At 45.4% G+C, this 14,780-nt stretch overlaps 2 protein-coding genes across 7 annotated transcripts in view; one reads left to right on the top strand and one right to left on the bottom strand.

Moving 5' to 3' along the window:
- GGT5 (gamma-glutamyltransferase 5) overlaps positions 1 to 7,341 on the top strand; it is a 35,940-nt gene extending 28,599 nt beyond the window's left edge. Inside the window, exons 7-13 of one of the 2 annotated variants that reach the window (XR_013226422.1) lie at positions 129 to 265; positions 349 to 539; positions 3,152 to 3,249; positions 3,663 to 3,775; positions 4,480 to 4,590; positions 5,472 to 6,008; positions 6,270 to 7,341. Coding sequence is in view for 1 of the 2 variants with exons in the window: in XM_077309369.1 (XP_077165484.1) it covers positions 129 to 265; positions 349 to 539; positions 3,152 to 3,249; positions 3,663 to 3,775; positions 4,480 to 4,590; positions 5,472 to 5,618 (797 nt within the window). In the remaining variant the exon portion in view is untranslated. Of the gene's footprint in view, positions 1 to 128; positions 266 to 348; positions 540 to 3,151; positions 3,250 to 3,662; positions 3,776 to 4,479; positions 4,591 to 5,471 lie in introns of both variants that reach the window. The other variant, XM_077309369.1, reaches the window with a different exon arrangement.
- A 2,917-nt stretch (positions 7,342 to 10,258) lies between these two features.
- GGT1 (gamma-glutamyltransferase 1) overlaps positions 10,259 to 14,780 on the bottom strand; it is a 30,794-nt gene continuing 26,272 nt past the window's right edge. For all 5 annotated transcript variants that reach the window (XM_077308131.1, XM_077308130.1, XM_077308132.1 and 2 more), the window contains 2 exons: positions 13,130 to 13,243; positions 10,259 to 11,918 (listed from right to left, as the gene is read on the bottom strand). In XM_077308131.1, the coding sequence (XP_077164246.1) occupies positions 11,775 to 11,918; positions 13,130 to 13,243 (258 nt within the window). In that variant the 3' untranslated portion in view covers positions 10,259 to 11,774. The remainder of the gene's footprint in view (positions 11,919 to 13,129; positions 13,244 to 14,780) is intronic.

Genomic DNA, 14,780 nt, shown 5'->3' with positions numbered 1-14,780 from the left:
GCCTGACAGTCTGAAAGATTACCAGCCTAATCTCCTTGGGAAGAGAGTTAGTGTGCGGGTCTTGAAGCATCTTCAGCAACTGTTTCTGGCCACTCAGCCCTCACCACGAGTTGTTGCTGCTTTCTCAGGGTTCAACTTCACCAAGGCGACCATGAACGTATCCAGGGAGAAGGCTGAGGCTTACCACTATATTGCGGAAACTTTAAAGTTTGCCAACGGCCAGAAAAAAAAAGTGGATGACCCCGAATATTCCCGTATACATGAGGTAGGCGAAGCTTCCTTGCAACTCTGCAGCTACGAGCTTAGCGTTTTGGAGGTTGCTTGATTGAGAACCCACTCTGTTTTTAGGATGTTATTAGTGAGCTGATATCGGACTCCTTTGCTAACCGTGTCAGGGCGCAAATCGACGAGAGAGGGGACCATGCTGCCACCCATTACAACCTCACCCAGGCGGGAGCAGTGGGTTTTGGCACCTCTCATGTTTCTGTCCTTGCTGAAGATGGCAGCGCCGTTTCAGTCACCAGCACCATCAACCACCCGTAAGTGGGGAGCAGCTAAAGGCTGGTCAAGACAAGACACTGGAGATTCCTAGTCAGATTTTCTGTCTCTTCAGATTTCTTTTAATTGTAGCCATGCAGAGCCTCTTGTGGCGCAGGGTGGTAAAGCAGCAGAAATGCTGTCTGAAAGCTCTGCCCATGAGGCTGGGAGTTGGATCCCAGCAGCCGGCTCAAGGTTGACTCAGCCTTCCATCCTTCCGAGGTCGGTAAAATGAGTACCCAGCTTGCTGCTGGGGGGGTAAACGGTAATGACTGGGGAAGGCACTGGCAAACCACCCCGTATTGAGTCTGCCATGAAAACGCTAGAGGGCGTCACCCCAAGGGTCAGACATGACCCGGTGCTTGCACAGGGGATACCTTTACCTTTTTAGATGGGGCAGAGAGCAAGGCAGATGGTGCTGCAGGGCAAGGAAAGAGGATGTCTGCCTTTTCCCTTCATACCGTTTTTCTGAGACAACTCTTCTCTCAATTCCTATATGACTCTGTTAATTTCTCTTAGACCGATTATGCATGGCGGTGACTGTACCAGGCCACTGGCGGTGAGGCAGCATGCCCACTGGTTCCCATGTAATAACGAGGGAAGAAATCCCCTAGCTCACATGGTCCACCCCAGAGTTGTGCATGCACATGCACAACACTATGGCAGAAAGGTTCTGCCATGCTAGAGGTGGGGGTGGGTCAGGGAAGTTGCACTGCACAAAAGTGGGATAGCGTCACAACACTGTCCCTCGATTGTAGGGGTGAAAAAACACCCTGTTCTGCTCCACAGCACTCCAAACCACCATGGAGCCAAACGGGGCATTTTGTGTCACCATAGGCAGGGGAAGAACCAGGACTGGTAGGCCCAGCTCTTCCCTGTATACATCGGCCTGGCACAGCATAGCCGCTGCTGACACCTGCGTTACGAAAGGGAATGCTGAAAAATCAGCATTCCCTTAATGGGGGCATCGGAGGCCCTAAAGTGGGCCAGAGCCAGGAGGATGCCAGGCTGGCACCGATGTCATGTGCCAGTGGAAATTTGCCCTGCTGACATGTCAGCGCCGACCTGGCTTTTCCCTCCTGCACACAATCGGTTTTACTGGGGCAGGTATCAACTTCTGGATAGGAAATTTACATCAAGGAAGGTGGTGCTGGAGAAAGTAGGCTTACCCTCTCCCTTCTTGAGTGCTACTGCCTCAGTCCTGCCCCACTCCTCCCCACACACGTTGGTGGTTATCAAGCGGTATCTTAAAGACCTGAGAGTTCTGGCCAAGAATCTCCAACCTTTCTGCTTGCTGGTTTGCTTCTGTGACACAAAAGCATAAAAGAAGATTATGAAAACAGCTTTTCATAGACTTCTACACAGTGCAAAAACCAAGGGTTTCAGACAGTTCCATTGTAGCAGTGGCCTGTTTCTAGGGATGTGCACAGGAAAAAAAATGGCACTTTTCAGATTTGGTTTGGCTCAATTCAGCTGAATCCAACTTACCCAAGAGCCTCTTGTGGCGCAGAGTGGTAAGGCAGCCGCCTGAAAGCTTTGCCCATGAGGTTGGGAGTTCGATCCCAGCAGCCGGCTCAAGGTTGACTCAGCCTTCCATCCTTCCGAGGTCGGTAAAATGAGTACCCAGCTTGCTGGGGGGTAAATGGTAATGACTGGGGAAGGCACTGGCAAACCACCCCGTATTGAGTCTGCCATGAAAACGCTGGAGGGCGTCACCCCAAGGGTCAGACATGACCCGGTGCTTGCACAGGGGATACCTTTACCTTTACCTTTTACCAACTTACCCAGATAACTGACTGATTCAGATTCAGAGATGCAGGTTCAGCAATATCGATTTGGCGCCATCCTAACCTATAGCACCATTAAAGTCAATGGAAAATGTTGTCTTTTCATGTATTCTGTAGTCTGGGATGATGGGGGTTTGAGATAGAAACACCAAATTTGCAGCATAGCTGCGGGAGCCTCTCCTCAAAAGAACCCACAAGTTTCAAAAAGATTGGACCAAGGGTCCAATTCTTTGGGCACCAAAAATGTTTCCCCCATATGATCCCCTATAGTGGGAAAAAGAGATTCTTTGTTCTTGTCTTTCCTCCACACTGTAGGAAACACTACTGCAAATCTGGTCCCTCTACCTCAAATCCCCATTTCCACCCAGACCACAAAAGAGATGAAAAAATGAAATTTCAAATTGACTTTAATGGCCACAAAGGCTATAATGGAGCAGCCGAATCTCATCTGAATCACTGATTCACAATTCGGATAAGGGTGATTCTGGCCATTTAAAGTGCAGGGATGGGTTATTCGATTTGGATACTCAAATCATTCTCAGCCTGAGCACCACACAGCTGCTTTTCTCTCTCTCTCTCTCTCTCTCTCTCTCTCTGCTAAGAGAATCATGGGATGGCCTGTCTCATGACCTCACTTTTAAAACCCACTTGTTCGGATGTTAGCATGTGTTTTGCTTCCAGTTTCGATGAAATTTGGTCAGTGCTGTTGATCCTGTTTACTACCCTGCTGGATGTTTTTTTGTAGCATAACAGTACCTCCTTCTGATGCCCTTGGATCTGTGCTCACTCTCTCTCTCTCTCTCTCTCTCCTTCACACATATACTTAGGTTTGGCTCAATGGTATATTCGCAAAACACCGGGATCATTTTAAATAATGAGCTTGCTGACTTCTGCATGAAGCAATCAAACAGAGATATCTCTCCAGGTAATCTCCATCTCCTCTCTCAAGGAATTCCCACTCTGAGGGATTGATCAGCCATCCTTCTGTATCTGAACTGCTGTCTTTAATGCTTAGAACTGCTGTCTTTAATGCTCTGGGAATCTTCTTCTGATTTTCTAGCCTGGAGCAGCATGCTGCACTAATGGGAATAATTTTGTAATCTTTCTTACAAAAAAGGGCTCACACCATACTTTTATAGAGAGAACAAACAGGCCTTAGTGGAGGAATGCATTCTCTGTGCCTTCTGTTCCTTAGCTAAGCACCCTGCCAGTCTCCAGGATTTCACAGACTGAATGTTATGTATAGTGCACTTCTCTTCCTGTCTTTAAAAAGAAATGGATGCCAAATGCCCCTGTGATCTGGTAAGTATATAATGCCATTGCCACCTCCTTTTGCAGGAGAGATGCCACCCTCTTCCATGTCACCAGCCATTCTCATTTCCAGAAATGGGCAGTCCAAGCTGGTGATTGGTGGCTCCGGTGGGACCCTCATCACCCCTGCTGTAGCCCTGGTGAGTGTTTTCTGCCCCCTGGAATCTGCAGTTGGAAAAATTTCCCTATTCACTGCTGTGTACCAAACTATTTTTTTACTTAAAGCTGTAACCTTTCTAGTAATACTCCTCAATGATGGGTCCATATAGGACGTCAGCGTCCTGTTAAAAATATCACACTATATCAAGTTCTGCTGTAATGGACAACCATTTTCACTAGTATTTAAACATCTGCAGGCCTTTTGCAAGGTCACAGAGGATCACAGAGGTGCATTCCGATAGTACCACACAGCACTTTACACACACACACACACAAGCACGAGCCTTTGGCTGCTACACAACTTGTTCAAGGCCAGAAAGAGGAAATAGGACCTCTGTTCAACTTGCAAGCCACATCTCGAGATGGCACCACCACCAGGCAGAAACGGGTCTGGCAGGAAAAGGCTCCCTGGTTGCCTTGCTATTCATTTGACCCTCCCCATCCCAGCCCCCAAGAATGCACGGAATAGAGGTTTGTGTATCCAGCAGTTTCCAATCAAAAAACCTGCATGTAAAACAGGAAGCGAAATAGCACCTCCTCATTTATCTGAGGAACCACCAGAATCTGGTGTTCAGAGATACTCTGCTCTGACTGTAGAGTCTCCATTCAGTTGTTGTGCCTAATAGCTGCTGAGATGGGCCTCCCTCCCAAAATGCCTCTGACAGCTAGGCTTGTTGAATTGCAGGCGATCGTGAACAAACTGTGGTTTGGATATGAGCTGGATGAAGCCATCCAGGCTTCTTTTCTCTATGCTGACGAGAGGAACGCAATCAAGGTTGAGCGGGACTTCGATATGGTGAGATGTTTGACCTGCTTCTGCTGCTTTTCTGGGATGGGGAGGGGGAGGCTGGGAGGAGCAACAATGATGTCATTGATTGTCATATTTCTTGGAGGCATAGAGAAATGCATTATTCTCTCCCCCTCCCACTTCCCATACCAGAGTATTGCCAGCAGTTCTCCCCTTAGCTCCATTCTGCTGCTTGCTCAATGCCCAGCATGCTGGTTAGTAAACAGGAGGACATTTCCACAGTGCACTCCAGATGGATGTAGTCTGCACGGGGCTTTTTACCCACTCTCAGTTGGTATAAATCCCTCCTGTCTACACTGAATTCAATTTCCATTTTGATTTCCGGTAGTTTAAATTTCCCCCCTGCAACATTCATGATTCCCCTGCTACATCCAGAAGTGGATATAAGCCTCGATATTTGAGAAATTGCCATCAGTAAGTGTGCAGATTTCTGCTTTTTGCGAATTAACTTCCTTCTCCAGGCCTCGTAGCAAAGCAGTGTTCCATGAGTGGCCAGGGCATCAGCCGTAACTTCCCCCAGCAGAGGTTTGCCTCTTGGATTTATTTCCCTCTCCTCTGCTGTCTCCAATCCTCTCCCCCCTTCCCCCGTTCAAGAAAAGAAAGGGGAGCGCTTGGCTCCCCTCCCTGCTTAGAGCTTCCCCAGTTAAGTGCAGAACACTTCTGTTTCAATGGGGGGAATAGAGGAAGTCCCCTGCGTCACATCTGCCTGACCTTGTTTCTGCTTCTGCTGTAAAGGGTGCCCCAAGTCCATCTCCTGTGATGACAGTCCTATCTTGCCTGATGTCATGGCTGATTTTGTGATAATTGTTCCCCAAATAGCTGCCTCTGGACCCACATCTAACTCTGGCCTTCTGCTTCTTCTCTTGCAGCGTGTTTTCAAGACGCTGAAAGAAAAGGGACACAAAATCTCTGTTGAAAACAGGACGCTGAATGTGGTGCAAGGAATCTCCAAGGAGGGCCACTGCATTTTTGCTTACTCGGATCTGAGGAAGCTAGGGGAAGCATCAGGCTATTAGCCCTGCCGGGCCAAAGGGATTATGGCGTGTCAAGAGCATTGGTAGTGCCAAGGCTGCTGGGTGTTTTGCTGTGTGTTCTGGGAGAAGCTGCCACTTTGGCACAGCAAGGCCTTTCCATCTGCATCCACCACAAAGTCAAACTGACATCTGAACAGGAGCCCTGCTTTTTACGCTTTTCCTTCTGCAAGCTGAAACAATGCAAAAATCATTATAGGCACAGAGATTTATATTTTTGTGGACGAGAGCAGCTGTTGAGAAACGGCAGACAGAGCTGCCTTCTGCCGCATTCTGCTGGGAGGAGAAAAAGTTGGATTCTTTCCCCTTTTTTGCACACTTCGGATGTTCTTCTCTGCCAGCGTAGGGGGACTGTAAATGCAGTATTGCCAGGAGGTAGGTGGAAGAAGCAAGTTATGAGCCAATTCGTTTGTTTTGCTCAGTGAATGTCCCCATGCCAAATGTAGGACTTGCTACCATGCACTGACAGAAGGGGGAGGGTGCAGTACTAACCAAGCTGAGCCATATCTTACGCTGCACCGCAGTATCGCCAGTATTCTGGTAACAGTCCAATAGTTGCTTTTTCAGTGCTGTAGAGGCTCTTTCCGGTGTAGACTGCATTTCCTGGGCTAATGTGATTTTTCTCCTTCGTTACAGAAGAAACATTGATGTCGAAGATGTTTCTAGGCTAAATACATTTTTCTACTCTCTCTGCTTTTCTACAAACTGTTGTAAACAAACTCAAATGAGTTTCTGCCTCAAAAGCAAGGGAAATGTGTGGACTAGTTCCAGTGATCAGTGAATGTTTCAGAGTTGAAAGTGCCACACATGTCCTCATTGCCCGTTATGTGCCTGCATCCTGTTGCCCTTGCTGGTCAAAGTAGCCTTCTTGGATTTTCAGAGAACCTCCCCCCCCCCTTCAAGAATAGAGTTGCAAATGGATGAGAGTACACACTGCTTGGCCAACCTGTCACTGCTTTGGAAACGTCAATAACATGCAAAGAAGTCAAAACGTCCATGCACAAAAAGAGGGGTTTGTTGGAATAGAAAATTCTGGGGTTTAGGTGGGCTACTTGTCTTTGCAGGGCCCAATAAGGTTCTTAAAAAGACGTTTGGATGTACAGGGACCTCTATCGAGTGTCCTTCTCCAACCAAGGTAGGCTACTGCAGTCCTTAAATCTTGGGAAATGTTGATAGCCTGTCCTGCCACCTGTGCAGGCTTCTATTTTGCACTAGGATGGGGCTGGGGAGCCACTTGTCCCCCACTTACTTCTGCTTAGAAAGCACAAAGGTCTGTTTCTTGGCCCATCCCTAAAAATTGTGGCTAGGTGAATTCCTGGTGAGGCTGTGGTGGTGGTCGGGTGTCTACTGGGCTTTGTATTCCTGCACTGCCTGCATGCCTGTGCTGTTTGGCCTTTAGGGCCCTTGGCTTACGTTTGGTCTTGTGTTTTGAGGAAAAATTTAGTTTTTAGGAAGCACCGGTGCTAACTCAACCCTGACATTCCAAGTGAAATGCTGACACTGGAGCTTAAGGCAGAGGAAACTGACCGAAGCCAGTGGCTTCATTACAAAAGCAATAGCAGCAGCATGATTGTGAAATTTTGGCTGGGGGGGATGGACTGCTCCATGAGAAGAGATCCGCACAGTAATTCTGAACATTTTGTTTCTTTGTTTCTTCATGTGTATATTTTACAAAATTATATTTTTAATAAAACTGCTTTTAACAGGTTCCGTTTTATGTTTGTCTTAGCAACCAGGGCTGAATCTGCACGGAGCTTTTATTCCAATCCCGGGCTGATTTAGTCCCTGCCGTCTCCACTGAATGAGATTTCCATTCTGATTTTGTCCAATTTAAATTTTCCCTTTGCAACAAGCATGATTGATCCGGAGTGACCCTACCTTTTCCCCACAATATCCTAGAGTGGATATAACCCTCAATATTTGAAAAATCAGCATGAGAAAGCATGCAGATCTCTGCTTGCTGCCAAGCCTCAATGCTGTAGAAAAGCCCTGATTGGCTTTTAAAGGCTTCCCCATTCCCAGGCTGCAAGCTTGCCTTAAAGGGGGAAGCCCTGACTTCTCTTGGCAGAAGCTCCAGAAGCACTCACTTCTCTCTGCAGAGATTTGCCTCTTAGTTTTTTTCTCCCTCCTCTGCTTTCTCCAATCCACTACCCCCTTCAAGAAAAGAAAGAGGCTCCTGCTGCACTTGGCTCCCCCCCCTTCTGATTTTCCCTAATTATTATTATTATGTAATTTCTTACCCACCTCCCCCCACAGGCTCAAGGCAGGTTACAGCATATATAACCCCCCCAAATAATCCTTCAAACCAGTATAAAATACACAATAAAACATCAACCCCATAAAACAAGATAATGTGGCACAAAAAACTCTTCCCATACCCAAAGTCTCCCAACTAAATCCAGAGGGGAAAAGGGCAAAGAGGGTGCCAATGACATGCACTACTGCCACTCCAGTGGGGGGGGGCATGATCTTCCTTGTCGCCTGGCCTCAGCTATAGACCTGGTGGAAAAGCTCCGTTTTGCAGGCCCTGCAGAATGCTGAAAGCTCCCGCAGGGACTGCAGCTCCTAACCACGTGCAGAACACTTTTCTGTTTCAATTGGGGGTAGGGGGGAGAGGAAGACCTAAGTTCAAATCGATCTGGATTCAGCAGGATCCACAACAGAATAAACAAAGTCAGTGCAGAATCAGCCCAGGAAGGGGCTAAGTAAATCTCTGTTGTAGTTTGCTTTAAAAAAATCTTATTCATTTGCCCTGACACCCTCCTCTATGCTTGGCCCCTTTTGATTTTTGATGACATTCCATCACCATATGAACTTCCAGTTTCCTGCATCAGGGAGCTGTAGCTGAGCATCTTGCAGAGCTAGGTCCCAAGAACAGGAAAAGCTAGTTGAAAAGATGTGACAGAAGAGCATCGTCTGGAACAACAGTCAGTAAAGCAGCAGCAAAATAATTCAGTAGAACTTTTTTAAAGTGAAGGGGATTTTCCTTTATCTCACAATGATTTTGTACATGCATGTTCCTCCCCTCACTCCCTACAATAGCACTCCTGCCTATTATTATGGCAAATGCAGGTTTTCTTCTGCTCACATTCTCTGTGGTAACTGTAATCCAGGGTAGGTAGGGTAAAGGTGAAGTTAGAAGTATTTAATAGAGATCTTAGCATTTCTTGCAGTTCCATATTCTTAGTCAGTGCTGAGAAACATCACACTTGTTATTCTCCCCTCCACAGGGTAGCCAAACTGTGGCTCTCCAAATGTCTATGGACTACAATTCCCATGAGCCCCTGTCACCATATGGGACACTGTTTGGCCACCCCCGCCAACAAATCAGATAAGAGTTAAGAAAGTTATCTATGATCTTGTCCTTACTACAGGTCATCTGAACTTCCTCACGGTCAAGGACTGAGGTGGCAGCAGCAGACAACTAGCCTGCTTGGGGACCATATATTGAAAACGGTAGCCAACAGCAGCCTGTGGCATTTGAAAGGCTCTAGGAAATAAGTTTTTATTCATTTAGCCAGTTGCTTTTCTGCTAAATTTAAGGACTCGTGGTTAACAAACTATAACATTACGGGCAATCTAAAACAGAAATATAATCACTCAATCCAAATATGTCAAGAAATCAATTTGTACAAACCTCAAACTAACCACCCGTCCTTTCTTGCTAGCACTCAGATTCCAAAAGATTATTTCAGGGATTATAAAAGAGCTCTACAGCAGCAGAGTTATGCACCACACACAAAACCCTTGCCAGTGGAGACAGAATGGAGACCAGCTGGCAATCTTAAATTCCCAACCAGAAAAATGCTTTCTTTGTAGGCCTTTTAAAAGCAATTGGAGCAATAGGAGCTCAGAGGGAGGAATCAGGATGCAATGATTCCTTGACAGTTAAAGTAGAGGAGATGCAGATTGTTGTGTTTTTTAGTTTAAAAGATGTGAGCAGATGAATCTGCCCAGAGATGGGGTCTAAAGGCTCACTGTTTTCCTGATCTGAATCCCCTTCATGAGTTCCAGTTCCAGTCTGGAAGAAAGGTCAGTAAAGCAGCAGCAAAATAATTTAGTAGAACTTTTTTGAAGTGAAAGGAATTTTCCTTTATCTCACACTGATTTTGTACATGCATGTTCCTCCCCTCACTCCCTAAAGTAGCATTCCTGCCTATTATTCTTATGGCAAAGCATGCACATACAGTGATTGCCCCACATTAGCCTCCTTTGATGATCAGAGGAAGCCCCCACTCCTTTTTTTAATCAGCAAAAAGGCCGGATTGGCTCCAACTCACAGTATAAGTTAAGAGATAATAATTCCTGAAATCATTTTGCTCCCCATTAAAATTGGATATAACCATTTACATCTGACACCATAAACAAATATATATATATTTATTATTGATTTTTTTTAAAAGCCATTCAAGTATATTTAGGGCATACAGCAGCATCTTTGTTCCATGGTTCTCATGATTCTGATAAATTAAAAAAAAAACTTGTTGGACAGCCATAAAGAGAAAAACACATTCTTTACAGCAGGGATAGTCAAGCCTGTGGTCCTCCAGATGTCCATGGACTACAATTCCCATGAGCCCCTGCCAGCATTTGCTGGCAGGGGCTCATGGGAATTGCAGTCCATGGACATCTGGAGGACCACAGGTTGACTATCCCTGCTTTACAGGATCCATTTGTTGAACCTCAGGCACATTCACGTTTATGGTCCCCAGTCTACATTCTACAAGGTCTGCAGCAGAAGCATAGTATCTTAAAGGGCTTAGAAAATGATACAATCCAGGTCCAAACACCCAGCCCCAGGTAGCTGTAGGAGTTCTAATTAGTTAAAATCTTCATTACTGCCTGTTTTAAGCTGGTCTTTAAAAAAAACAAAACAATTATATACAAACCAAGGGAGATTCTGACCTAATTCTTATTGGTAAACCCATCTTCCTGTACTTCCCAAAGACTCCAAGGAACCTAAAAACTTCTTCACTGTCTTTTTAAGGCACTACATCTCTATTTCTTTACTTTGAAAACTCAACTCTCCCTGTTGATGGTTGGACACCCAGAAAGTTTATTCTTCCAGACGCACAACGTTCCACATTTGATGACCTCCAATAGAATTATTATTAAAATATATCCTGAACAATTATTTAAAAGGCTCTCTGATTTGACCAGATACAGGTCCCAGCTGTCTAGAAAATAATACACTGGAATCACCTGTTCACCATTTCAACTTCCTTGTACAAAGTTAATAGTGTTTTATAGGGGGAAATGAATGATTTTACAGGGGATCTAAACAGTTCACTTTTACCCTGCAATATTATCAAATAATGGCAAGAAAAATTGCCTGCATAATGTCCTGAATTGTTTAAATTCAGACTACCTCACTGTACAATTAAATTTCAGTATTCCTTTACACAAAGCTGTAATCAAAATTCCAAGAGGTAGAAATCCATGTTTAAGGTGCTATTTCTAAGTTCTAACCCAAGTGCTTTAGAATTTTTACAACCAAGGTCTCACCCTAGTACAACTCCTGGTACATTTTGGTGACAACTCCCTTGCCTATGAATCAAATGGTCTTAGCATCCAAAAATGCTCAAGCCCAGTTCTAGTTACTTTTGATTTCTGCCCAACTTCTCAATTCAACCAAAGCTGTTTTCAACATTCACTTTTGTTTCAGCAAATGTCATCTGTTTTGACTTAATTTTGGGTCAACACTTTCTTCATTTATCATCAAATGACGTTTTCCTTCTCATTATTCAATGGTATTGTTTGAGTTTTTTGAAAGGGTCCAAAGCTCAAAAATGATACAGGATATCATCTGCTGTGCATTATAAGTTAAGTTTGGTTCCAAGCAGCCCTTGATTACACCCACAAGTGGAGAACCATTCCTTTTTAACTATTTAGATCAGCAACAATATAATAAACTAGACCTTCATTCAAGGCCTTGGTGTTACAAAACAGCTTAAATCATTTACTTTGGGCTTATGGTTGCTTTGAGGCTTATCAGTAACATTTTGAAACCAAAGGGATACAGATCTTGACCGCTACTTGGGGAGGGGGGTGTTGTGGCATATTTGTCTCAGTGGACTCCTGAGGTCTGATGCTAACTATACAACTGAGGACGTGATGCATTGAAGCAACTTGAATCCAAGTTCAGTAGCCTGCTGGGTGCCCTCCTTTCCGGGAATCTGATGCGGCAGCCCAGCCCCCATCTGTTCGGAGAATGGCCTGCACAACAGCTCCCCCACTGACCCGTTCGGTCACATGCAGCCTTTTCTTGAGCTCTTCTTCAACTTCCTGGACACAGAAAAGAAAGAAAAATACACATGGAGGCGGGGAGATTATTCACAAATCAGACTAGAAAGAGCTGGGATTAATCCACCAGTCTTCTGGACTGGCATAAGATATTTTTAGATGTCCATACATGACTGATTCTTCACCACTAGCACCACTCTGGGCCACCACCGGTTTGTTGTGTGGGGGCAGCATGCCCACCACTTCATGTGTTCCTTTGGGGGATTGTTTATGGCAGCACATACCATCTGCCTTGGATTTCTGCATCCCAATGACACAGCCAGGGCAAAGGAAAGAAATGCCCTGGTTGGCCCCATGCTATCACCAAACACCGTGGAGTTGACTGTGGCATATTTTGTCCCTTCTGGGGGAGATTGGGAGGAGCTGGGCCTGGAAGGCCCAACTCTTCCTCTTCCACATGGGCCTGTGCCTGGATTGGCCCTGTTGGCACCTGTGTGGGAAATGGGAATGCACTTCTCGCGGGGCAATGGAGGGCATAAAGCAGGCCAGGGACAGGAGGGGGCTGGGCTGGTACCAACATCACGTGGAAGCAGAGATTAACCCCGCTGCCATACGAGTGTCAGCCCAGTCTTTCCCCTCCCATGCAGAATCTGTCCCTAGAAGCCTTCCCATATTTGTACTCCATTTGAAACACATACAAGTTGATCCCAGTTATGGGGGCTCTGTTGATGTGAATGGACCCATCTTCTTCTATGGACTTAGTCTTACCCTTTTAAAAAGCTGTCTGCACCAATAGCACACCATACCTCAAGGTAGTAAATTCTATACATTATAACAGGGGTAGTCAACCTGTGATCCTCCAGATGTTCATGGACTACAATTCCCATTAGCCCCTGCCAGCAAATGCTGGCAGGGGCTCTTGGGAATTGTAGTCCATGGACATCTGGAGGACCATAGGTTAACTACCCCTGCATTATAACACAGTGAAGAATCACTTGTCAGGAGTATTAGAGCAAGGTGCTTAAGGCAAGTTAGCAATCTAATGCTGAATTCTAGCTCTGGTCAATCAATATTTATTTATGTTCATTCAATGTTTTAGAAGTTTATCCGTACTGTAGAGATCCATATGTCCTGAAAAGTGGACAATATCTAGCCAACCATGAAGTAACCCAAGACCACAGATGATGCTTCCACAAAGGTCATGTAATTACCAAATGACTACCCACATTGTCCCTTGACGTGGACAAACCAACCTTTTCCACACCCTCCTCCAGTTCGGTGACATTAGGGAACAACTGATTGTGAACTCGGGGTGCTTCCACAGCCTTTTTAACATCATAACCAAACCAAAGGGAATGTATGATTGCCTAAACAAAGACAAAAGGTCAGTATCAGCAGCATGCCTAATGTCCTTTGACAGGTTTAATCAGTAAATTAATTTTTATTTAACACCACAGTACAAATGACTATACAAACATGGCAGGGTATTTCCAAACATCCAAGGCAAGTTAGAACAAAACAGCAGAATAAGAAATTACAAAAGCATTACCATGACTAATCTGGCTGTGTTCTGTATTGTCTCCTTATTCAGTTCCTGGTTATTTGTTTACCCGTGGGGATCAGAAAAATTAAGTATAAATGTAAACAAAACATTCTAGTATCCTGAATCCTTGACCTTCAGTTGCAAAGTAAATTCAGAACTGTTTTGATCTCCAAGAGTCATATAAAAAGCAAGTGGGAACCCACAAGGACTTGTGGGAGGCATATCATTTTCCCCTCCCATACTATGTCCTCCTTCCCTTTCCTGAAAGCCTCATTGCTTCTCGCCTTTTCCTGTGACCCCTCCTGCTGGGACTGCCAACCTGGAGGTCTCTCAGAATCACAATATATTTCCCAGCTACAGAGATCCGTCTCCCTTTGGGTTGCCAGTTGAGAAATTCCTGGAGATTTTGGAAGTGGGGCCTTGGAAGGGCAAGGTTTGGAAAGGGAGGCAACCTCAGTAGGGTTATCAACCTCCAGGTGGTGGCTGGAGATATCTCACTATTACAACTGATCTTCAGGTTTTCCTAGATAGATGCTGCTGGGGTGAGAGGGAAGAGGAACAGCTTAAGACAGAAGGGCAGGTAAGGAAATAGTGCTACAAGCTCAGGGTTAGGAAATTTCTGGCGATTTGGAAAGGCGGAGTTTGAGGAGGGGAGAGAACTCAAAGGAGTATAACGTGCCATAGAATCCATCTTCCAAAGCAGCCATTCCCTCCAGGAAACTAGGGATGCCAACCTCTAGATCAGCCAGAACTTCAGCTGCTCTCCAGATGACAGGGATGAGTTCCTCTGGGGGGAAATGGCTGCTGTGGAAGGTGGACTCTATGACATTGGTCCCTTTCCCTCCTCAAACCTCGCCTCCTGCAGGCTTCACCCCTAAATTCTACATGTATTTCCTAACCCAGAGCTGGCAAACATATGCCCAGGGTTACCAACCTCCAGGTGGGACCTGCAGATCTCCCAGAATTACAACTGAAATCCAGATGGCTGATATCTGTCCCCCTGGAGAAAAATTCTGGAATGGAAAGTGGCATCTATGGTATTAAATCCAGCTGAGGATTTCTCCTCCCCTAAAAACTACCCTCCTTTGACTCTACTACAAAATCTCCAGGAACTTCCAAACATAGAGCTGACAACTCTGGTCAGGCCTAGCCCAAAGGCCAAAACAGGTCTGGAAAGATTGCTTAAAACCCCCTGTGTAGTTGGATTTTCCCCCCAATTTCCCATTTTTCTCTAAACTTGTGGCCCTTTTCAGGCTTGTAGAAAGGTCTGTCTTGCCCAGCCACAGCTCCAGTCACCAGATTTTAAGTATCTGAAGATTGGCCAACTTTGTTACTAGAATACAAGACGTTGGAGCTAGCTC

Source organism: Paroedura picta, chromosome 13 (assembly GCF_049243985.1).
Source record: "Paroedura picta isolate Pp20150507F chromosome 13, Ppicta_v3.0, whole genome shotgun sequence".
Classification (NCBI taxonomy): domain Eukaryota; kingdom Metazoa; phylum Chordata; class Lepidosauria; order Squamata; family Gekkonidae; genus Paroedura; species Paroedura picta.
This window is presented reverse-complemented; position numbering and strand designations above follow the sequence as displayed.